The sequence below is a fragment of the Chelonia mydas genome, chromosome 4 (assembly GCF_015237465.2).
Source record: "Chelonia mydas isolate rCheMyd1 chromosome 4, rCheMyd1.pri.v2, whole genome shotgun sequence".
NCBI lineage: Eukaryota > Metazoa > Chordata > Testudines > Cheloniidae > Chelonia > Chelonia mydas.
Genome location: NC_057852.1, coordinates 72,525,505 through 72,544,770, shown reverse-complemented (window position 1 = coordinate 72,544,770; position 19,266 = coordinate 72,525,505). Strand labels below are relative to the sequence as shown.

The 19,266-nt window shown below is 39.0% G+C and overlaps 1 protein-coding gene across 3 annotated transcripts in view; it reads right to left on the bottom strand.

The window, feature by feature from the left end:
- The window catches only part of GALNT7 (polypeptide N-acetylgalactosaminyltransferase 7), a 117,284-nt gene that overhangs the window by 48,095 nt on the left and 49,923 nt on the right, over positions 1–19,266 (bottom strand). For all 3 annotated transcript variants that reach the window (XM_037897547.2, XM_037897546.2, XM_043545988.1), the window contains exon 2: positions 15,838–16,298. In XM_037897547.2, coding sequence (XP_037753475.1) covers positions 15,838–16,298 — 461 coding nt within the window. The remainder of the gene's footprint in view (positions 1–15,837; positions 16,299–19,266) is intronic.

The following is a 19,266-nucleotide window of genomic DNA, read 5'->3' as shown; positions in this document are numbered from 1 at the left end:
ATGCTGGTATATAAATCAGGTGAGCTGTGTGAGCGACGACTTAGAACACCTGCTTGCTTCCACTCTAGACTTTGCCTTGTTGTGGACCCTAGACTCTGGCTTCCGATCCTGGTTTGTCCCTGACTGCTACTTGCCCGCTGTTTGTAACCTGGTGCCTGATCTTGACTCTCTGGCATCCTGATCTGGCTCAAACCTGACTGTGCTACTTGTCTCCCACCTGCAACTTGGTACCTGACCCTGACTTCCGGCTCAATTCCAACCCCACTATTTGTCTCCTGACTGCAACTTGGTAATTGACCAGTACACACAGGCCACCCACAGCCTGGCTCTGGCATTCCTTTTCCAGGTATCCTTTCCCAGAGAATCATAGGGTTAGAAGGGACCACAAGAGTCACCTGGTCTACCCCTCTGCCAAGATGCAGCATTTGTTGGGTCTGAGCCATCCAAGACAGATGGCTATCCAGCCTACTTTTGAAAATCTCCCATGAAGGAGCTTTCACAATCTACCTGATGGTATCAATACCACCAGTCCTACTACAGAAAATTGGAGGAACCTACTGTTAACCTATTGCCATGTTGAAAATTAACTCAGCTGTTAGCTACAGGAATGTCTACTGAACAGGAGAGATCCTGACCTTGTTTTCCAGCATTGTCTAACTTGGTGTTCTAGAAAAACAAAGAAAGACAGAGTAAGCTCACACCTTATTCCTCATTTTTATATTTCCCTGTATACTGTACCAGAGGTTATCTGTAAAGAATCCTGCATCTGATTGATAAACAGAACAACTACATTCGTCATGCCATTGGATGTTTCAAAAACAAAATTCAGAAGGCAAGCAGACATGGAAATAGTTGGAGCGCTGTGGATGCCTATAGGCATTTGTACAAAAGGAGGAAAGAGTTTTGCTATTGTAAGGAGATGTGATTCTGTGCTATTCTATATATAACCAAAGCAAAGTTGAAATCTGGTGGACACATACTAGTCTCACATTCTAGAAATCAGTTTATAATTTGACTGCAAAATCTATTAAGATTGTCCCTAAGGAAGCCTCTACTCTCTCAAATGAGCTTGAAATACCACTTCTGAAATCAGAAGAGCTCTTTAAGAATATGGATTAGAGACTGTATATTTTGTATCTTGATATTTTTATAGCTGGAGATAGAAAGAATAAAAGACAATCACTTCTGACTATCAGCTAAGGACATGCAAGTATCTGTGGACAGACTTTCAATTAATCATACATTCAGACCACTGGTTTTTCACCCAAAGTCTGGTCACAAAATTTTTTGACTGATTTCAAATAAGAATAACTCTAGTTTGGAGCAGAAACCTTTTCTGGTATCCCTCCACTATGATGCGAGTTGTTGGCATTATATGTACTATACTGTGTGCAGGCTACATGCTTAGCTACTGTGTCCCTTTTAAGTTATTTATTGGAGGAAAGTTTTTCCACTACATATCTACTCAAGGCAGGTTACATATTCCAACTGTGTTCTGTTTTAAATATGCATTTATCTGGATCAAGTTTGGAGTTTTAGTTATGCTTATTTGGAAATATTTCTACCACACTGTTATCATGCACTCTAATGTATCATGTTCCAAGACAGAATGGTAGCTGAAATCCATTCAAAAATTCAATTTAAAGGACACAGAAAATATCTGTATGTTTGCCTTATGAGAGAAGGTGGTATCTGATCTAGATTGTACTGCCAACTTTTGTCTTTTCAAAGTTTAAGCACTGTTATCACATAACTTGTGTTCTTCAAATAAGGAAAGACATTGATAATTAATACGGTTTAGAGATTGCATCCTGTTCCCAAAAAAGCACATAACTCACCCGAAAAATGGGAGTGACAGCCTTATTTTAAAGCTAAAAAACAAATGTTCTGCTTGTTTCTTCCTTCCTGACGGTACAATTTTCAAAAGGAAAAAAAATCTAACAATAAATCATGTTCTATTCCTGTAATAGCTTAAAAAAAATTCTTAAAAATCTGGTTACAAAAGCCGACCATCATGAAGCGTCTGTGAGCAATTTAACGGCATTTTGTGCTCTAGTATATTTAACAGACCTATCGTATTGACATAAAACCAAAGAAGGTCTAGACTTTTTTTTTATTCTACAAATCCAACCTAATCTCTGCAGATCTAACAGTTAGTAGACATTACACTTGTAGGTTGAAAGTCATTTCTGGATAAATGTGCTATTTATAAGCTGTAATACTACAGCATCTATACGCCTAGTAAGATCTTACTCCTAGCCATTTCATGATCTAATTTCTTGGATAGTCAGTGTGGTGACTCATCACCAACAAGCCTGTGAACGGCACTCAGAGTCTACAATAATCGACACATTCAGTCTGCTCTCACAATTCTGCATTTGCCAATTGGAGTTTGAAACAATGTGTGCGTCTAATGGCTTCAAACGTATGCTATGAATTGCCAGTGTCTGAGAAGCGTTAAATTAAACGATTTCCAATAGTTAAGTGCCAAATGGATTCTCCCTCCTCCTTTCTCTCCCAACATTAAATAAATCCTTTTCCTGGCTGCATTTATGTGGAACAGTGGTGACATCCAGTGGTAGACTAAATAAATACTAGGTACAAATTAATTCCAAGTAACAGCACAGAGTAAGTTTTGCCTATAGTTTAAACTGATTCTACATAATTTCACACTGAACTTAAAAATCATGACTGGCCAGACTAAAAAAAGAATAGATTAGAATTTGTTTTTATACAGCACCTTTCACACTCCAAGTATGAAGTTAACACTGAGACAGATACAGGAAGATCAGGCACAGCAGTAGCAATTTAAATTTGTCATGAAATTACAGATATCCCACCTCACCCCACAGGAAAGGAAATCCTTTTGGGGCGGCGGAAGGGAAGGGACAAGATAAAGGGGGATTGATCATACCTGTTTTGTGAAGGAGCAGAAACATTTTATCCCGCTGATATCACAGTGAAACTAACATGCGGCTAGTCAGTTTCTCTCTAGGTTTTCTTCACTAGTCTACCCCGAACATTTTGTCTAAAAGCAGAACAAGTAGAATCTTTCACTACTGTGCCTGATCTATCTGAAATGAATCGATGATCTCAGTTTCTGGCAGCAGGTCTTCACATCAGACAACAATGGGTACTGCTGAGTGACCATCCTTAACAGACACAAAAACTGAATGACTGTGGAAATAGATTTCAGAGTAGCAGCCGTGTTAGTCTGTATCCGCAAAAAGAAAAGGAGGACTTGTGGCACCTTAGAGACTAACAAATTTATTGGAGCATAAGCTTTCGTGAGCTACAGCTCAATGCATCTGATGAAGTGAGCTGTTGCTCACAAAAGTTTATGCTCAAATAAATTTGTTAGTCTCTAAGGTGCCACAAGTCCTCCTTTTCTTTTTGTGGAAATAGAGTTAATTTCTCACTCTGTTTGGTGTATGCATGCATTTCCCCTCCAGAAAACAGGCATTACCTTGGCAACATGGAAAAATGTGTATTCCCAATGAAGTACAGTGTCTGTCCTGTGAATGCAGGGCTATCAATACGGCAACTTAATACCACCATCAATTCATAAAAATAATAAAGTCAGTATTCAGAAATGCATTCCCACCACAATAGCTATTGTCCCTTCTGATGACAGCGGCTAAAAATAATCACTATAGAGTTCCACAAAATGTAACATTCATGGAACCCCTGCAACAATCTGAGGATTAGAACATATCATTTGAGTTAGTGCTCAAATCATTGCTCAGAAACTATAACTCACAAAGCAGTAGGGAAAAAAATGTAGTGTAGGGAACAACCCTGAAGCGACAAAGAGACAAATTAGATATCCTCATGGGTCTTTTCCATTTTTACAACTCTTGAATACCAAAAGCAGAAAGATACAGAATAGGTATTGTGGTCAAGTTAGAGTTCCCCCTCAACTTAAGAGGGAGAGAAGCAGTTATAATGGGCTATTTAATACTGGATATCTTAAGAGTAAAGTTTTCATCTATATTTTAGTTTTTAATTCTTAAGAAATCTAGTATCATGGTCTCTCTTGCTTAAGAAATTATGTTTTATATTTCGACCATAACCTTATCTATTTATCTATACTGTAGTCATTTCGACCTATATTTTCAAAACAAAAGTGTCCACTCATTTAGGATACCCAACTTTAAATGTACAGGGTCCGATTTTCAGAGGTATTGAGCACTTATATTGACTTCTGTGGGAGTTGTAATGGCTAAAAAATTCAGGCTCAGTGGAGAACCAAAAATTAACTAACAGTTTTGAAAATAGAAAAGGAGTACTTGTGGCACCTTAGAGACTGCTTATGCGCAAATAAATTTGTTAGTCTCTAAGGTGCCACAAGTACTCATTTTCTTTTTTGCGAATACAGACTAACACAGCTGCTACTCTGAAACCTGTCAGTTTTGAAAATGTAGGCCGTAAAAACTTAGCATTTACATTACTGAAACATATTCCAAATGTCATTTAGACATTAAAAATAACTAATTTACTTCTAAAATTATATAAAGAAAAGATCAAACCAGTATTGAACCCTTCATAAATAAATTGCATTTTTAAGCTGAATTCCAATTTCAAAAGATTTGTGATTCATCATGCCACCTAGTGGTAGCTATTTTGTACTGCTCACTTTTCTGATGCTTTGCTCAAAAGTGGTATGGTACTGGTACAGTAGCCGCAATAAAGTCTTTTTTTAAAAGCACATTTCTTCATTCACAATCATCTTTTGCAGTCATGTCCGCTCATTACCTCCCCCAACAGCCTTTCACTGACCAGCACACTAGTATCATAGTCAAATTTTGAATTCAAGCCTGCCCATGACGTATATTTAGTTATCAAGTTTTGTTAGGAAGAATAGTTAAAACAAAACGGCATTTATTTTTAAGAGGTGAACTACCATTCACAAAATATCCAACTAAAATCCCCAAACAGCATTTTCAGATATTCTGTTGACAGCACTAAAATCCTAAATTTGTAACTGCAAGACTTTCTGCAAGTCCGAAAACATTGCATGGATTACCGTAGTCACCTCAAAAGAAAGGAAAAGGTCCATGACCTTTTGCAAATAACCAACAGCCATTTAATACTGTGAAGTCTTAACAGCCCACCTTCTTACCGAATATACCACATGGACCTAAAATAATCCAGAAGTGGGTTTGAGGATTGCTATTATGATATATCAATTTTGTTGTTAACTAGATGTGACCAAGTAAATTAGGCATTCCAATTTACATATGGAAAATATTCTATCCAGTTTATAGGCAATCCACATGTAAATGATAGTTATGTAAATATATTTTATAAAACAGAAAGATGATCTGGAGAAAAGGTGAACAAACAGTCCCCAAACCGATCATTTCAGTCAGTTTGGTTTACCATTTTTTCCATGATTTAATAGGAGACAGCATCCCCCAGGCTATTTAGTCAAACTAGCAACTGGAACCTGTGCTCCAATGGCTAACGCTCCTCACCACATCCCAGCTTCCCCTACTTAAAGCCCTACCATCGCCCTTCAGTCTCCAAAGAACAAACTTTTTCAGAGTGGTGGCTACATTTATTAAAGTGCATGGAAGCACAGATATCTCAATCACATCTCTTAATCTGCCAGTGCCCAGATGTGGAATACAATTTGTGCAAAGATCCCAATTTGGGATTAACAAAACAAAACAAAAAAGTGAATGCAGGAAAGTTAAAACAATGCAGAATTCATTCTTTTTCATGTAAATAACTCTTTCTATAGCACCAGTTTTAAGATTCTTTATTTCTGATGTACATAATTTTCAACAATTAAAATAAGGGGACACGGAATGGTGGTAATTTTGGAACAAAAAAAAATGAATGATGGCCCTTAACATAAGATATTTTTCAGACTATGGTCCCAATAAATATTTGTTGTTTTGCCACACAGTTTCATATTTCGTATTCTGTTGCACTTGGCAAAAATGCTGCTTTTTCACACTAAGCTTTGATTTCTCTCATGCTACTCTGCACATTACATTTTCACCTTTTATCACAGCACTTACATCATGGACTCCATGCTGGAATTTTTCTGCTTTACATTGCTCTTCTATCTGTATTCCTAAATATTCTGTAGTTAGTTTAGAAAAGGTTTTGACCCCACAAAAAGCAAAAGTTTGGGTAAAACAACCTCCCACCCTATTTGCCTGGTTGTCTGGAAAAATCAGAAAAAATTATGTGAAAAAGAGGCTCCTTATGACCGATATGAAATAATGTATTTTTAATCATAGTTATTTTATTATTATACATTGTTTTGCAATGGGATGATTTTAAAAGTGTAACTGACTTTTGGAGAAGGTTAATCTTAGTGTTAACATTCATTTATCTTTATCGCCTATGGTTAAGAGGCTACATTAATACATTTTATTTGATGCTGATTTGTTAATCATGACAGTTCTTGTGTATACCAAATGCTAACTAGTGTTTAACATCATATTGCTAACTTGTGTTCTAACATGGTATTTTCCCCTGTGACAAGCCTGCTGAGAAAATGATACTGAGCATATAGGATCAATGAATGTACTGGGTTTCTTTTTTGTGCTACTTAACATCTGACATGGGTGAGCAACACTCCATTTGCCGAAAAGCATTTAGGGAAAAAAAAAAAAGCACATGATGAGAGTGGACAGGTGAGGACTGGGAAGTCTTGCATACAGCAGATGGAAAAAAGCTGCAAGGTCTAGTGGAGAACTTGAATACAGAGCTCTGAAAGTGCTGTACTATATACATTTGATTTTTGGAATCTAACGTTCTGTTTACAGCTCAGCCTCTCCGTTTCAGACTGAGTACATATACAAATACATTCACTTACAAATACCTATGTCTGTGCCAACATCTCTTTCCCCCAGTAGGGGAATAACCCACATTTGGAGTGCATCTACAATGGGAAAATTTATAATGGCAGCAGCGCATACTGTTAAAGCACACTGGCTCTGTGTACACTCTTCTACTATTAGTGGCACTGGTAGAGCTGGACTGGTACAGAAAAATGCTTACACATTTTCCTGCTACACACAAGACCCTGGAGGTCTGATCCGCCAATACATTGCTAATTATTTTTTTAAATAGCTATATTTTCCCCTTTTGGAGTCTTGCCAACAAAGCAGCTTATGAGGACATGCGGTCAAGAGTATAGCCTTCTTCTTCAAGTTTGACAGCTATAATTCACTTGATTCTCATAAACTTAAGTCTCAGTAAAACACTGTTTTATTATACTATTTGCATAATGAAACTTCTTTTGGTAGTTCATGGAATTATTATAGTGCGCCATATTACAAAAATTGATTGTTCCCTAGGCTTCATGTATAATGAATGAAAGTCCTTAATGCTTGATTTCCAAGGACACAGATATCAACTGTAATTACTAAAAGCTTATTTAATTAAACAGTATCATATGTGTAATTAGTACAATGCAATTAAGCAAATCACCACCTTCATGAATAAAGTAAGCTTTGGCACTGAGTCCTTCTGTGGAATCTCCTTGGTTATAGAGTGGAGCTGACTGAAAAATTAACAGTTGTTTAGAACAGGGGCTCTCAACCTTTTCCTCTCTGAGGCCCCCCCTTGATGTGCTATAAAAACTCCAGAGCCCAGCTGGGGGAGAGAAAGGGAAAGAGGGCTCGGGGTAGGGGCCTTGGGCATAGGTGTAATCTGACTTCTATTTGGGGCAGGGAGGGGCCACTGGTGCAGGGAGGGAGTGCTCACCTCAGCAGGCCACCTGCCTGCCTGTCTTGGGGAAGGTGGTGGCCACAACCAAAAATTATAACTCAAAGGTGGGGGGCTTAGCTTAAAAAGTTTGAAAACAGCTTATGGCTTATGGGAGGTGGTAGCTGGGGCTGTGTGCACACAGGGTGGCAGCTGGGGCCGTGTGCAGGCAAGGGGATGCGCAGGGTGCAGGGAGGGCATAATTCAGGGTGCACGGAGAGGAGGTACCAGGGGCTGTGTGCTGTGAAGGCTTCCCTGCGGTCCCTGTTCCCGGAGGCGTCTGCCAGCCACAAAGCTGGGTCTCCCCACCTGGGCGGCTCTTACTGGCTGCCTCTGCGGGAGCAAAGGGGGCTGGGACTCAGGAGCTGAGGAGCAGTTTCAACCCGGGGCACCAAGAGGAGAGGAGGGAATGCTGCAGCTGCCTGCTCCATGGCACCAGTCAGAGCAGCAGCTACCCCGCAGTGCCCGGTGTAACAGCAAAACAGCAGGCGGCACATTTCCCCACCAATAGCATTTACCTGCTGAGCCTGCTCAGTACAGGTGAGCCTGCTCAGTGCAACCTAGGTAGGAAGTGCTGCCAGGGAGTTGTTAGTACCACTACACCGGCAGGGATCGGAGCTTCAACTCTGTGCCTCCTGGGAGTCCCAACTTGAGCCCCACGAGGGGCACTAGGGCTCGGGGTCTGGGTTTCAGCCACGGAGCCCCGCGGCCCCCTTGAAAGGGTTCATGGATCCCCAGGGAGCTGCGGACCTCCGGTTGAGAACCGCTGGTTTAGAACTTATTAAATTCACTCTATGCGCTCAGCTTAAATATTGTCCCTCTCTGGCTGGCAGCGACTTCCTCACAAAATCTGGCAGGATGTTGATGTGATAGTTTCACATCATTATGACTCTGACCTAATAAAGGACTATTTTTCACCAGATTGCTATCGGAAGGATGGATTCTTCCATACTCCTATCTTCCTACCAAGACAAGTTCTTTCCTACCTTTAATAGTCTAGGAATAATGAGAACCTCCTGCCCTTCAAAAACTATAGGTTAAAGAAAGAAATCTTTGCCCTCTTCCACTTTTGAGTCAACCATCAAAATGGTTGACTGTCTTGCTCTTATCAGTTCCTAAAACGTTAGGGAGCAGGGAAAAGGAGAACTCCACCCTATTGCTAAACCCATATCAAGTTAGAAACAATACTTTATTCCATACTATTTTTCATAATTTGTCAAAGTATATTTTACTGTAAAAGTGGAATTATACACAGTGCTGCAAAAATATATTGAAGAAAGTATTTTCCTAATTTTTGTACACAAATAAGTTGTGTTTGGCACATGATAAACTACTGTGACATTTCTGAAGTGTAATTTTTAATTAAGGTAAACAAGACCAAAATGGGTTGATTGTTCATTTATAAAGACTGATCTTGAAAAAAATTAAACAATGTTATGTTATATTTAGGTGACCAAAAGAATAAGAAAGGAGAATCTTGTTTTTTATTTCAGATTACTGAAAAGAAATTTAAATCAGCAGAAAGTGTTGTTGTTTTTTTTAAAATAAATTATCCATGATGACAGTACCCCTTCACTGAAAATATATAGTTGTATATAGTCAGAGGATATGCCCTGTAAGGGCTATAATGTAATTAAAGGTAGGAAAGGGAGGGGAAAAACCCTTGAAGAACTGGGAAGAAGAGCAACAATAAATTCAAAGGAGCAACATAATTAAACATGGATCTTCCTGGTTTAAAGATTATTGAGAACAATTCTATTATAATTTTGCTGCTTTATCTTCAACTAATAATACACACACAATTTGCTTTGATGGAAAGTCTTATTTTAAGTTATATCACAATGAATATTTTTTTGCCAGCAAAATAGCCTAACTCAATTTGTAACTTTCAAATGATAACTTGCTGACCAAAGTCAGATTTTAAGAAGTGCAGCACTTAAGCAGCAGCAGACTGAGGTATTTGATGCTGTGCACCGTGCATCTCAGACACACAAGCCTTGGATCTATTATTATGTAAGAGAAGATTAACCTAATTCACCACGTTATGTCACAAACATTCAAGCAAATACTTTAACAGTCATCAAACTACTCAATTTTTTCTCCTATAACTGAAAAGTCATATATAGGTAAATAGTGGGGGGAAAGAGAGAGATAGAAATCTAGCATAAATAAAATCCTAACAAAGCCATCACATTTGTAACCACACTTTCTATTGGTTATATAATAAAATGGCAAATAGAAGAACAATATGTTGAGTACTCATCCTTTCCTAGGGCCAAAATAGTTAATTATCCCGGTTTATTATCTTGGCATATAATCTGATCAACAGAATGAACATCTCTGGCCTAAGGGCTCTAACATAAGATAAAAATTAGTAAATAGGACAGACAGGGAGTTTCTAAAGTATTATTTATTCATAGTATACCCTAAGAGAATATTTCTTGATTTAAGTTTCTAATACAAATACTCATTTTACATTGTATTTGGTTTGAATTAACTTAGCACAGTGAACTCTCTCTACCAAAAGGAAGCCACATATGGATTTAGGTTATTCTATCAAATATGTCTTTTTAATAGGAGAACTTTGTTACCTCACTGACAATCACAAGAGTAAAAGTTTCAAGCAGTAAAATTACTGCTTTAATTAATGCAGTGTGTACACAGCTTTCTTAAGGATATGAAATGTCAAAGTCCTGTTGTTTCAGTCTTGGATACATTCTGCAGTGTAGTTTTATATGCAGGACTGTTAGCACCACCTATTGTTAAGTTTGCCTGACACTGCTCATTATAAGTTTTTGGGTTCAATTGTTAATAACTTCCACAAACTAACAGTTTGTGTTGGAATTTTACATGCTGGGTATATTTCTCTTTCAAATTTTTTTTTTGGAAATTTTCAGCCAACGTAGTTCAGCGATTTCAAAGAACGAGGTTAGGGAAAAATACGTCGTTTTGCCCATATTAAAAAAATCCTGGCAACTTTCTCTAAGAACTCTAGCACCCCAATGCTTGGGAGCAGGGACTTGAAATTTCACTGGGATTGTAGTAATTGTGTCAAAGATGTGCCTGGTGCGGTCACCATGAAAATCCACCTATATTTGGCCAAATTATAAGCCTTTGTGGAAAAAAATTGCAGTTTGCACATGCTCAGCAGATATTACTTAGATTTTAGCTGCTTTAATCTCTGAAGAATCCATCCTCACTAAGCATACTTAAGCCTCCCTCAGCTCCTATACTGACAGGATTGTGCATACACCATCCCCACAGAGCAATGGTGGATGCTCCCTCAAGACCCTGATATTCTATGATCCTAAGGTTCCCTCACCAAAGGCTCTTAAGCAAAATAAGCAGTCATAGGGTAAGAAAAAAGGTCCTCTCATGGTTAAAAGACGGGAAACAAGGGGTGTAGGAATAAATAGTCAGTTTCCAGAATGGAGAGAGATGTTTCCCAGGGATCCATACTGGGATCAGTTATTTTTTGAGGGGGTCATTTAGGGATCTGGGGCAAAAATTGGGGATTGGTCCTGCTTTGAGCAGGGGGTTGGACTAGATGACCTCCTGAGGTCCCTTCCAACCCTGATATTCTATGATTCTAAGACCAGGCAATCTTAATACTGGCATGTCCTAACTTCTGAGTGCATGATTTTGCAAGCTTAATGTTTTTAATGTAGGTTTGTGTGGGTAATTTGAAATAAAACTAGAGTATGCAGCTCCAATTTCAATGGTTTCTTGGGGGTTAAGGCACAGTAAAAAAAAAAAAAAAGTGTGCTTTATACTAAAAAAAGCTAGAAAAACCACACATTTGCTTTGCATACGAGACACATCTACATACTGAGTAGTTTTAGAAGCATCTACTATTTTACAGAAAATCACCACGTGAGGCAAGATGAAACAATGGTTTGCTTAACTCAGGTAATAGGAAAATTCATCCATTCTTACCTGAAAATTTTCTTTCTTCGAGTAGTAAGGTCCACAGATCTGCGACAATGGGTATTTAAGTCGGCTTTCAGTGTGGAGGCGGGAGAGACCTGTCAGGCACTAGCAGCCCAAGAATGCCTCATCTTCAAAAGTTCCCTCCAGTTGAGAAAACTTCCACAGCCAGCATAGTTCAAATCTACCTTCCTAACTTACAGATTGTATTAAATATACTTTAGGTAAAAAGCACAACAACAATTTTCTCCTACTGTGGGGCAAGGTAAATCCTATCTAACGACTACAAACCCAAATCCTTGGATATCAGTTTCTGTCACTATTCTGGATGATCCATTTGTACTTAGGATGGACTGGATCTGTGGATCCTATTACTTGAAGAAAGAAATTTTGAGGAGAAGCACTGATAAATTTTCCAATTCCTCTTCATGCTAAAGTACACAGATCCGTTACAATAGGATTTTCAGAGCACCGTGGCTTCAGAGTGGGAAGCAGGATCACCCTTTAACCATGGACATCCAAAATGAGGTAGATTATCCATAAATATCTTATCCATCTTCTCATGCACTAAGGCACGGAGAAGACTTCTGCCAAAAGAATGTAAATGGCATTGGTTAAGACTGGATAATCAATATGCAGAATTTGGTGAATTTATGTATTGATAGCCATGTGCTGTCTAGCAGATTTCAATACTGGAGAGATGACTACTCTGCCCTGAAATGGTCAGTTCTCATAAGGCCTTGACTTTGATGCTTAATTGAAGGAGGACTATTTCTTGAATTTGCGTAGAGAATGGATGTGATGACTGTTGAAAGGACTACTGCCAGAATTAAAAGTATAATATTGGCTTTCATTAGAGAAAGCTCAATTTCAAGGCCCTCCCCCACAATCTGATCTGGAGATAGGAGCCATCAGGAGGCCTACATTAGTGGATAGAAAGTATAAGGAATCTTTCTGCAGGGGTTCAATCTGAGTACTGCTGCAAAGTGCAAAATGAATTTCCAAGGTCGTGCTCTATGACCTTGTGGAGTAGGAATAAAGCTGATGCCCTAAGGAAGCATCTGATGTTGGGATTTGTGCTAAATTTCCTTTTCTTGTAAAGGCTGAGAATGTTATATCACAGAGTCTTGACCTTTTGTTTGGACCCTCATACCACCATAGTAAAACCCTCCTGGAAGAACTCAAGGCTGTGTTTCATTGGTTTATCATAGTAGTTAAACTGGACTTTTCACCTGCCAGTAGAATAAGAGGAAGACTAAGATTGTCAGATGACAGATCATATTAGTTCGGGTTTTTTTGTTGGCCTGATGTCACCTGAGAGTTTTCATTCCTAGAGGAGGGGCTGAACTGATGTATGCTTGGACTTGATTGCCTGTGAAGATCCAGGGGGGTAGGCCACTCTTTCAAGTAAAAGTCTCCCTCAGTTAGAAACACTGAGTCCCTGACTACCAGGAAAAATAGTTGCATTTCTCTTCAGTACAGATACCAGGTTAAGTTTTGATATGTGCAAACCAAGCAGCTTTCTGGTCTTATAAAATGGAGGCTGGTGAAAGAGTAGAGTAAAATGAAAGAAATGGTGAGTCAAGAAGCTGCTTACAGCCTACCAGTTCTTTCACATCTGGACTGCTGTCCCTCTGATTGCTCCATAGCATGAGCTGGGAGGAAGAAGTGGAGGTGGTGGTGATACATGGCAATCTACAACTCAAGTTGGGAACAACAGCCTGGACCTTAGGGCATATTGAACCACAGCAACAGCTGGGGATGCAAGCCAGATACTTTCTACATCTTCTGGGGACAGTGGGAAACCCGAATCCCTCTATTACATTTTTCCAGGGTGCATGAGGAGGGACAGCTAGCTATAGCTTGTCTAAGGCCCCCATAGACTTCCTAAATGTAAGTTGCACAATACTCAACACTGTCTTGCCTGAAAGAGGCTCAATTCTTTCTTTTTTTTGTATTTTAAATATATTTTACTATTTGATTCTCAAACTCTGATTTTGGCAGTTGGTCTCCCTCTCCTTAGAAGGAAGAACTGCCTTTGTGGGATTGCGTGTTTGCATGCCTAAAAGAATCAGCACATCTATAGACTGTCTTTTCTGCACTGATCGACCATGCTGCACTCTGTGAGGTGAGCAGGAGAACCCAGCACTGATTTTATTACTCATTTTATTTCTCCCTTTGGGATTTTGTCCCCATAATCCTGCTTCAGAGGGAGGATGAAGTTGGCTGCAGAGTAGAGAGAGCTGAACCAAAAGGCTCCTTACTGCACTCTCAAGTGTTGGCAGCATCTGTGTGGTATCCAGTGTCTCCATCCCCAATCCAAGGGGACTCAGGGTGGGGAAGGGAGAGGAAAGTGTGTGTGTGGATGGGGGCTAACCAAGCTCTGCAGTCAAAGGTGTGGATGTTGGTGGGGGCTATTGGGACTCAAGTGCACTGCCATTCTGGCTTCACTCCCCTCATGGAGACGGGAGCTGCTTTCCCTGATGCCAGTTTTTTTCTAGTCTGCTCAAATCCTTTCAGACCCAGAGAAGAGAGTCCAATGTGACCCCCACCCAGCCTAGGCTGTGAAGGGAAACTACACTCTTGCTCCCCAGCAAGACAATTAATGGCAGGGGGAGAGCGGGGAGATACAGACCCTTCCTTCCGCCTCTGGCTTTTCTTGGTAGAGCTCTCTCCCTGAAGCCTGCAGGGGGAGCAGCTGCTGCAGACACCTCAGAAGGTGAAATGAAACTGATGGGTCATTCCCTGCATAAATCAAAAGCAGCCCTGGGACATATCTGGGAATTAAACAAATTCTTCAGATGATCTTATAAACACTTGAAATAACGTTTGGAGATTTCCTCAGAAAAGCTCTGCGGTAAAGAGGTCTCGCTGAGCTGCTTGCCGCTGTGGAGGCAACTGCAGGGAACCGTCCCCAATCTGCAAGCAGGCAGAAGTACCCATTGTAATGAATCTGTGGCCCTCAGCACAAAAAAAAGAAGATGGGGGAAAAAATGTTGTAGTTTCTATGCAGTTCATTCAGAATATGTTTCTTTTCTTTTTTAACAAGCATGCAGCAGGCAGTAAATTCAAACAACAGAAGATGTAAAAGTATGAGTCAGGTTAGCAGATGGCTGACTATGTCCCAGCTCCTAGAGTGGAAAACACTCATCAGAAAATACACGGGTGGCACTACAGTAACCAATCACTCAACCAGTGATTCAAATGCCACAGCTGGAGACACACAATCCAGAGCTTGGCTTCAAGTCCTGTGGTTGGTACAGCTCCACATATGGGGATGGCAAGGGAATGAGATAGACAAGTACCATATTTCACATAGCAAACAGAGAAAAAAAAAAAGAGAGATAATAGTGGTAAATGATTTTGCAGTGATCAATATATTGAACTCAGAGGACCTTTTCTTAACACAGATTTAATAAGAAAATGTGAAGACTGAACACAATCCAGCCTTCTCGAGCTGCTAGAAAGATTATCCGTTCAGTAATTGGAAGAAATTGTTAAAAACTCCCAAGCCCCACCAAAATACACCCCAAAACCCCTACATGCCAGAGCAAGGAATTTAAATCTCTAGAGCAGTTTCCTTCACTACAATACGCAATAAGCAAAGTGGTTAGGAGGATTATGCTGATGTCAGCTTTGAGTTCTAAACACTTCTGTGGCAGATAAATAGTTCTGTGGATGTAGGCAGGTTATCAGTGTTATAGGTGCATATAGCAAGGGAAAGAATATATTTCTTAGTTTTGGTTTTCTGTTAGAAAGAGCTCTCTTTAGAGGGCTTGCGGAGTGATGGGAGGAGGAAGTGTTGTAATGCTCTGTGCAAACTTTAAAAGGACATAAAAAGGCTTATTTACAATATTAAAAAATCTTGATGAGAGATTAAAAATAAAAGAGGGTAATTAAAGAAGTGGCTGACCCAAGACATCCTAATTCAAGTGATCGGGCATGAGAATGGACTACTTCAGAAGGGCAATCAATTGAGATTAATATTCAAGAAAAGGTTAAGTAAAATAAGAACACAGGGAAGTGTTCGGTATGATGTAACAGGAAGTCTTCTAACACAAGAGATCTTATTTGGCTTCATCTATTCTGTAGTTTTAAAGATGTGGTTAAAACACATGTAAAAAATTTATCCAATCCTTCAACAACAACAAAACAAGAACAAAAAATTAGAAGTCTGCTTACTCTTCTTGACGCAAGTCATTAATGCTCCGATCTAGTGAGATCATATCACTTGCCACCATATTAAACCCAAACTCTTTAATGCTGGCTTGAATGGACTCTTTGTATTCTGGTCCTAATACATATGGCTTGCCTTCCTCTCCAGGGCCACCAGCAACTCCATGAGGCTCAGGTTCTTTGGGCTCAAAATTACCAAGGATTGCAGGTCGTAAAACAGGATCATGGTATGTAAATGTTTGAGGCTTAAATGTGAGATATTGCCTCTGCATGATGTTCTGCTGATTGTTATCACCAACATGATGTTCTAGTTCATTTTTGGCCTTATTTTTTCTTCGAATAGATTCTAAGTCCACTTCCATGCCTTCGACATGAGGCCAGGGTACCACAGGTTTGAATCTCTCATTTCCTGGAGCTAGTCCATGGTTTCCTTTGTCTGGCACGGGATTCTTAGCTTCTTTGTCCTCCTATATGTATATTAAAAAAAAACAAAAAACAAACACACACACACACACACACACACCAGGAAACCATTACAAACTATGATAAATATAGAACTCAGTTTTTTAAATCCTAAACTTTATATGCTGATACTCAGTACTAAAGTAGTAATTAAACAGTAGTAGCAAGCAAGTATTGTTTACAGATTGGACTTTAGGTTCTACCAGCAACTGCCACATGCTTGGAGAGAGAGTTACTGGGGACTTCTAACAGGACCAGTTCTACTAATTCTCTTAGGCACTTCCACAAATCCCACTTACTCTCTCTGGCTGAATTTCTCCCATTTATAAAATGGTTTGGTAAAGAACACTGAGTTATTTAATAATGCTTTACAATTCTATAGCACCTTTTAAAAGGGGCTCAGTGTTTACACTAGATACAAAGGGCAGGATTTTCAAAAGTGTTCAGCATTGACCTAACTTTGCTCCCCCTGAATTCAATGGGAGTACAATTAGGGTAATGTTGAGTGCATCTGAAAATCCCAGAAAGGCCATTATTTAGGACCTATTGTTAAGATTTCTTCAAATTGTGAAGAAAACAGGAATAACGGTAAAGTTTAATTTTTCCTAGAACACTGATGAAAGCATTTAAGCCAACGTAACAGCTCGCAAACAAAGTAGAAAATTTGAACAAGAGTCTGTTGCACCAGGGTTATTTTAATACATGTAGAAATTATTAATGAACCAAGTAGCTTAAACAAGTTATTAGACTACTACATCTACACTTCCATCTATAACTGATACTTTTGAGGAAATCTTACAAGGCCAAGACAACAGGGAAGTAGCTCAGCATGGGTGTGTTGGGGCACATTTTGCAAGGAGGTAACAAGCTGCCATGAAAGAAAATAAAGCAAAACACAAATAAAAACAACAACAAGAAACATACATACACCAGAGGGGACTGGTGAAAAGAGTAAAAGCTACCATGAAAAATATCCTCTCACAACTGCCACTGGAAATCAAGAGGGAGGTCCTACTGTAGACAGAAGAAAATGTCAGTGTATAACCAATGAAGGACTGGTTTATAGAGTGAAGAAGCCTCCAAAAGTGATAAGACTTAAAAAAAAAAAATCCTTAGTTAGTTAACAATGGTATAAAATATCTTACTCATTCCTATCACCTTGTAAAACAGAAGTTCTAGGCATTGATGTAGAGGGAACCTACATGATACTCTTCATATTCACTGCATTCTAGCAATTAAAAAAAAAGACTCATCACCTACCAAAGTCGCTACTAAAATCCCAGATTTTGAGGGCAACAATTTGAGTGGTGCTGAGCTAATTAATAGCCAAATCTGTAATTAGAGATTAAGTACATCACTTGTTTCCTAAGGCAGTTCCCAAACTCCCACATGATTTATTGTCAGTCCAGGACATTCTTTATCTACTTGATTCAGTCTAAGACTTAGAAGCACACTACAACCAGGGTGGATAAAAATTGGATTTTGAGGAAAGAACCTTTCTAAAGATCGTTTTAATTAAGATACATTATAGCTCAAAGATCTCTCATCATGGAATAGGGATTATAAATTCTAATGCTATAGTATGAGACAATATATTCATGTAATGTTTAAGAAGAGTTTTGTAAATGAGTTCCAATAGTTCATGGATTAGGGACCCAATTTTATGGGTTCCAGGGTCTTCTGTATAGATTATTTAGGTTAATCTTTCTATCTACCCAATGTGACTCAGTGCTCAGTCTAGAAGATACTATCAGAGATGATTAGTTTTGCAGTTCTCAAACTGTAGATTTGTTTCTCCAGAGATAACATGCTTGTTAACAGCAAAATGTTTTTAAATAAAATAAAAAAAAATAGAGAGAGGTAAGAAATAATAGACCTCAACCCTATTGTCCCTCTGCAAATTTGTGTACACAGAGTCAGTCCCTTACCTCTCTCTAAAAGTGCACAGTTTCATGAATAGAAGATTGTTGGGGGCGGACTAGATCTGGACAAGGAGAAGTAGTCTGGTGATAAATGTGAGAAGAGAGGGATAGGCAGTAAAAACAAAAGTGAAACTGTTTGGGCAGCATATTCCAGAAGTCTTGAGGTCTTTCTGAGTGTAGCCTTCATTGATTTGAGATCTACCATACCATTCTCTCACTAGAAGGGAAAACCTATAATGGCAGCAGGCCATAAAAGAGACCCAGTTTGGGAATATTTTAATGAAGTTCCTCTACCTGGGGTAAGACAGGAATGAAATGAAAACAGTGCAACAAAGAAATGCAAAGCCTGGTTGCCCAAATGAAGCAACATCACGAAAAGTGTTCCTTCTCAGGAGGAAGCTGCGTTGAAGATGAGGAAAGGAACATATCTGAACATGCAGGATCTTCAGGTTGGTAAACTTTCTTATTTCATACTTCTTTCTTTAAGGACTGCCTGTCTTCCTTCAGGACTATTCTTGAATTCTCATGTTTGAGGGAAAGTATAGTTGTTACTCTATGGTACTATCATTTTTAATGCAGCTGTGATAAAAAATAAATAGCTGAAATAAGCAGATCTTCCTTTTTCACTTTCACCTTTAAAGTAGTACTGTCAGTGAATGCAATGAGTAATACTAAATGAGCAGTATGGTAATAATAATTAAATAACTGCATTGACTTATTTTGAGTAGGAGAATCCATCCTCAACATACAGGATTCTGAACACTATCCATCTTCAAGATCACCATCATTTCAGAGTTATCTGCCAATGATAAGTGTTTCAGTCACGTCATGTATGTCACATAGCTATAGCACATCACCTGTAGCCAAAAATATCCATCATCCAGAAACAACCATAGATAAGTTTGTGATAAGAACCAGCAGATTACAAAAAGAGGTAATTGATGAAAAAATTGCCTGGTTTGTTTATGCAAGAAACTCTCCTTTCCATGTGATTGAGAAATCACACTTCATTAACATAGTTCAGTCATTAAGACAAGGATACAGTCCACCC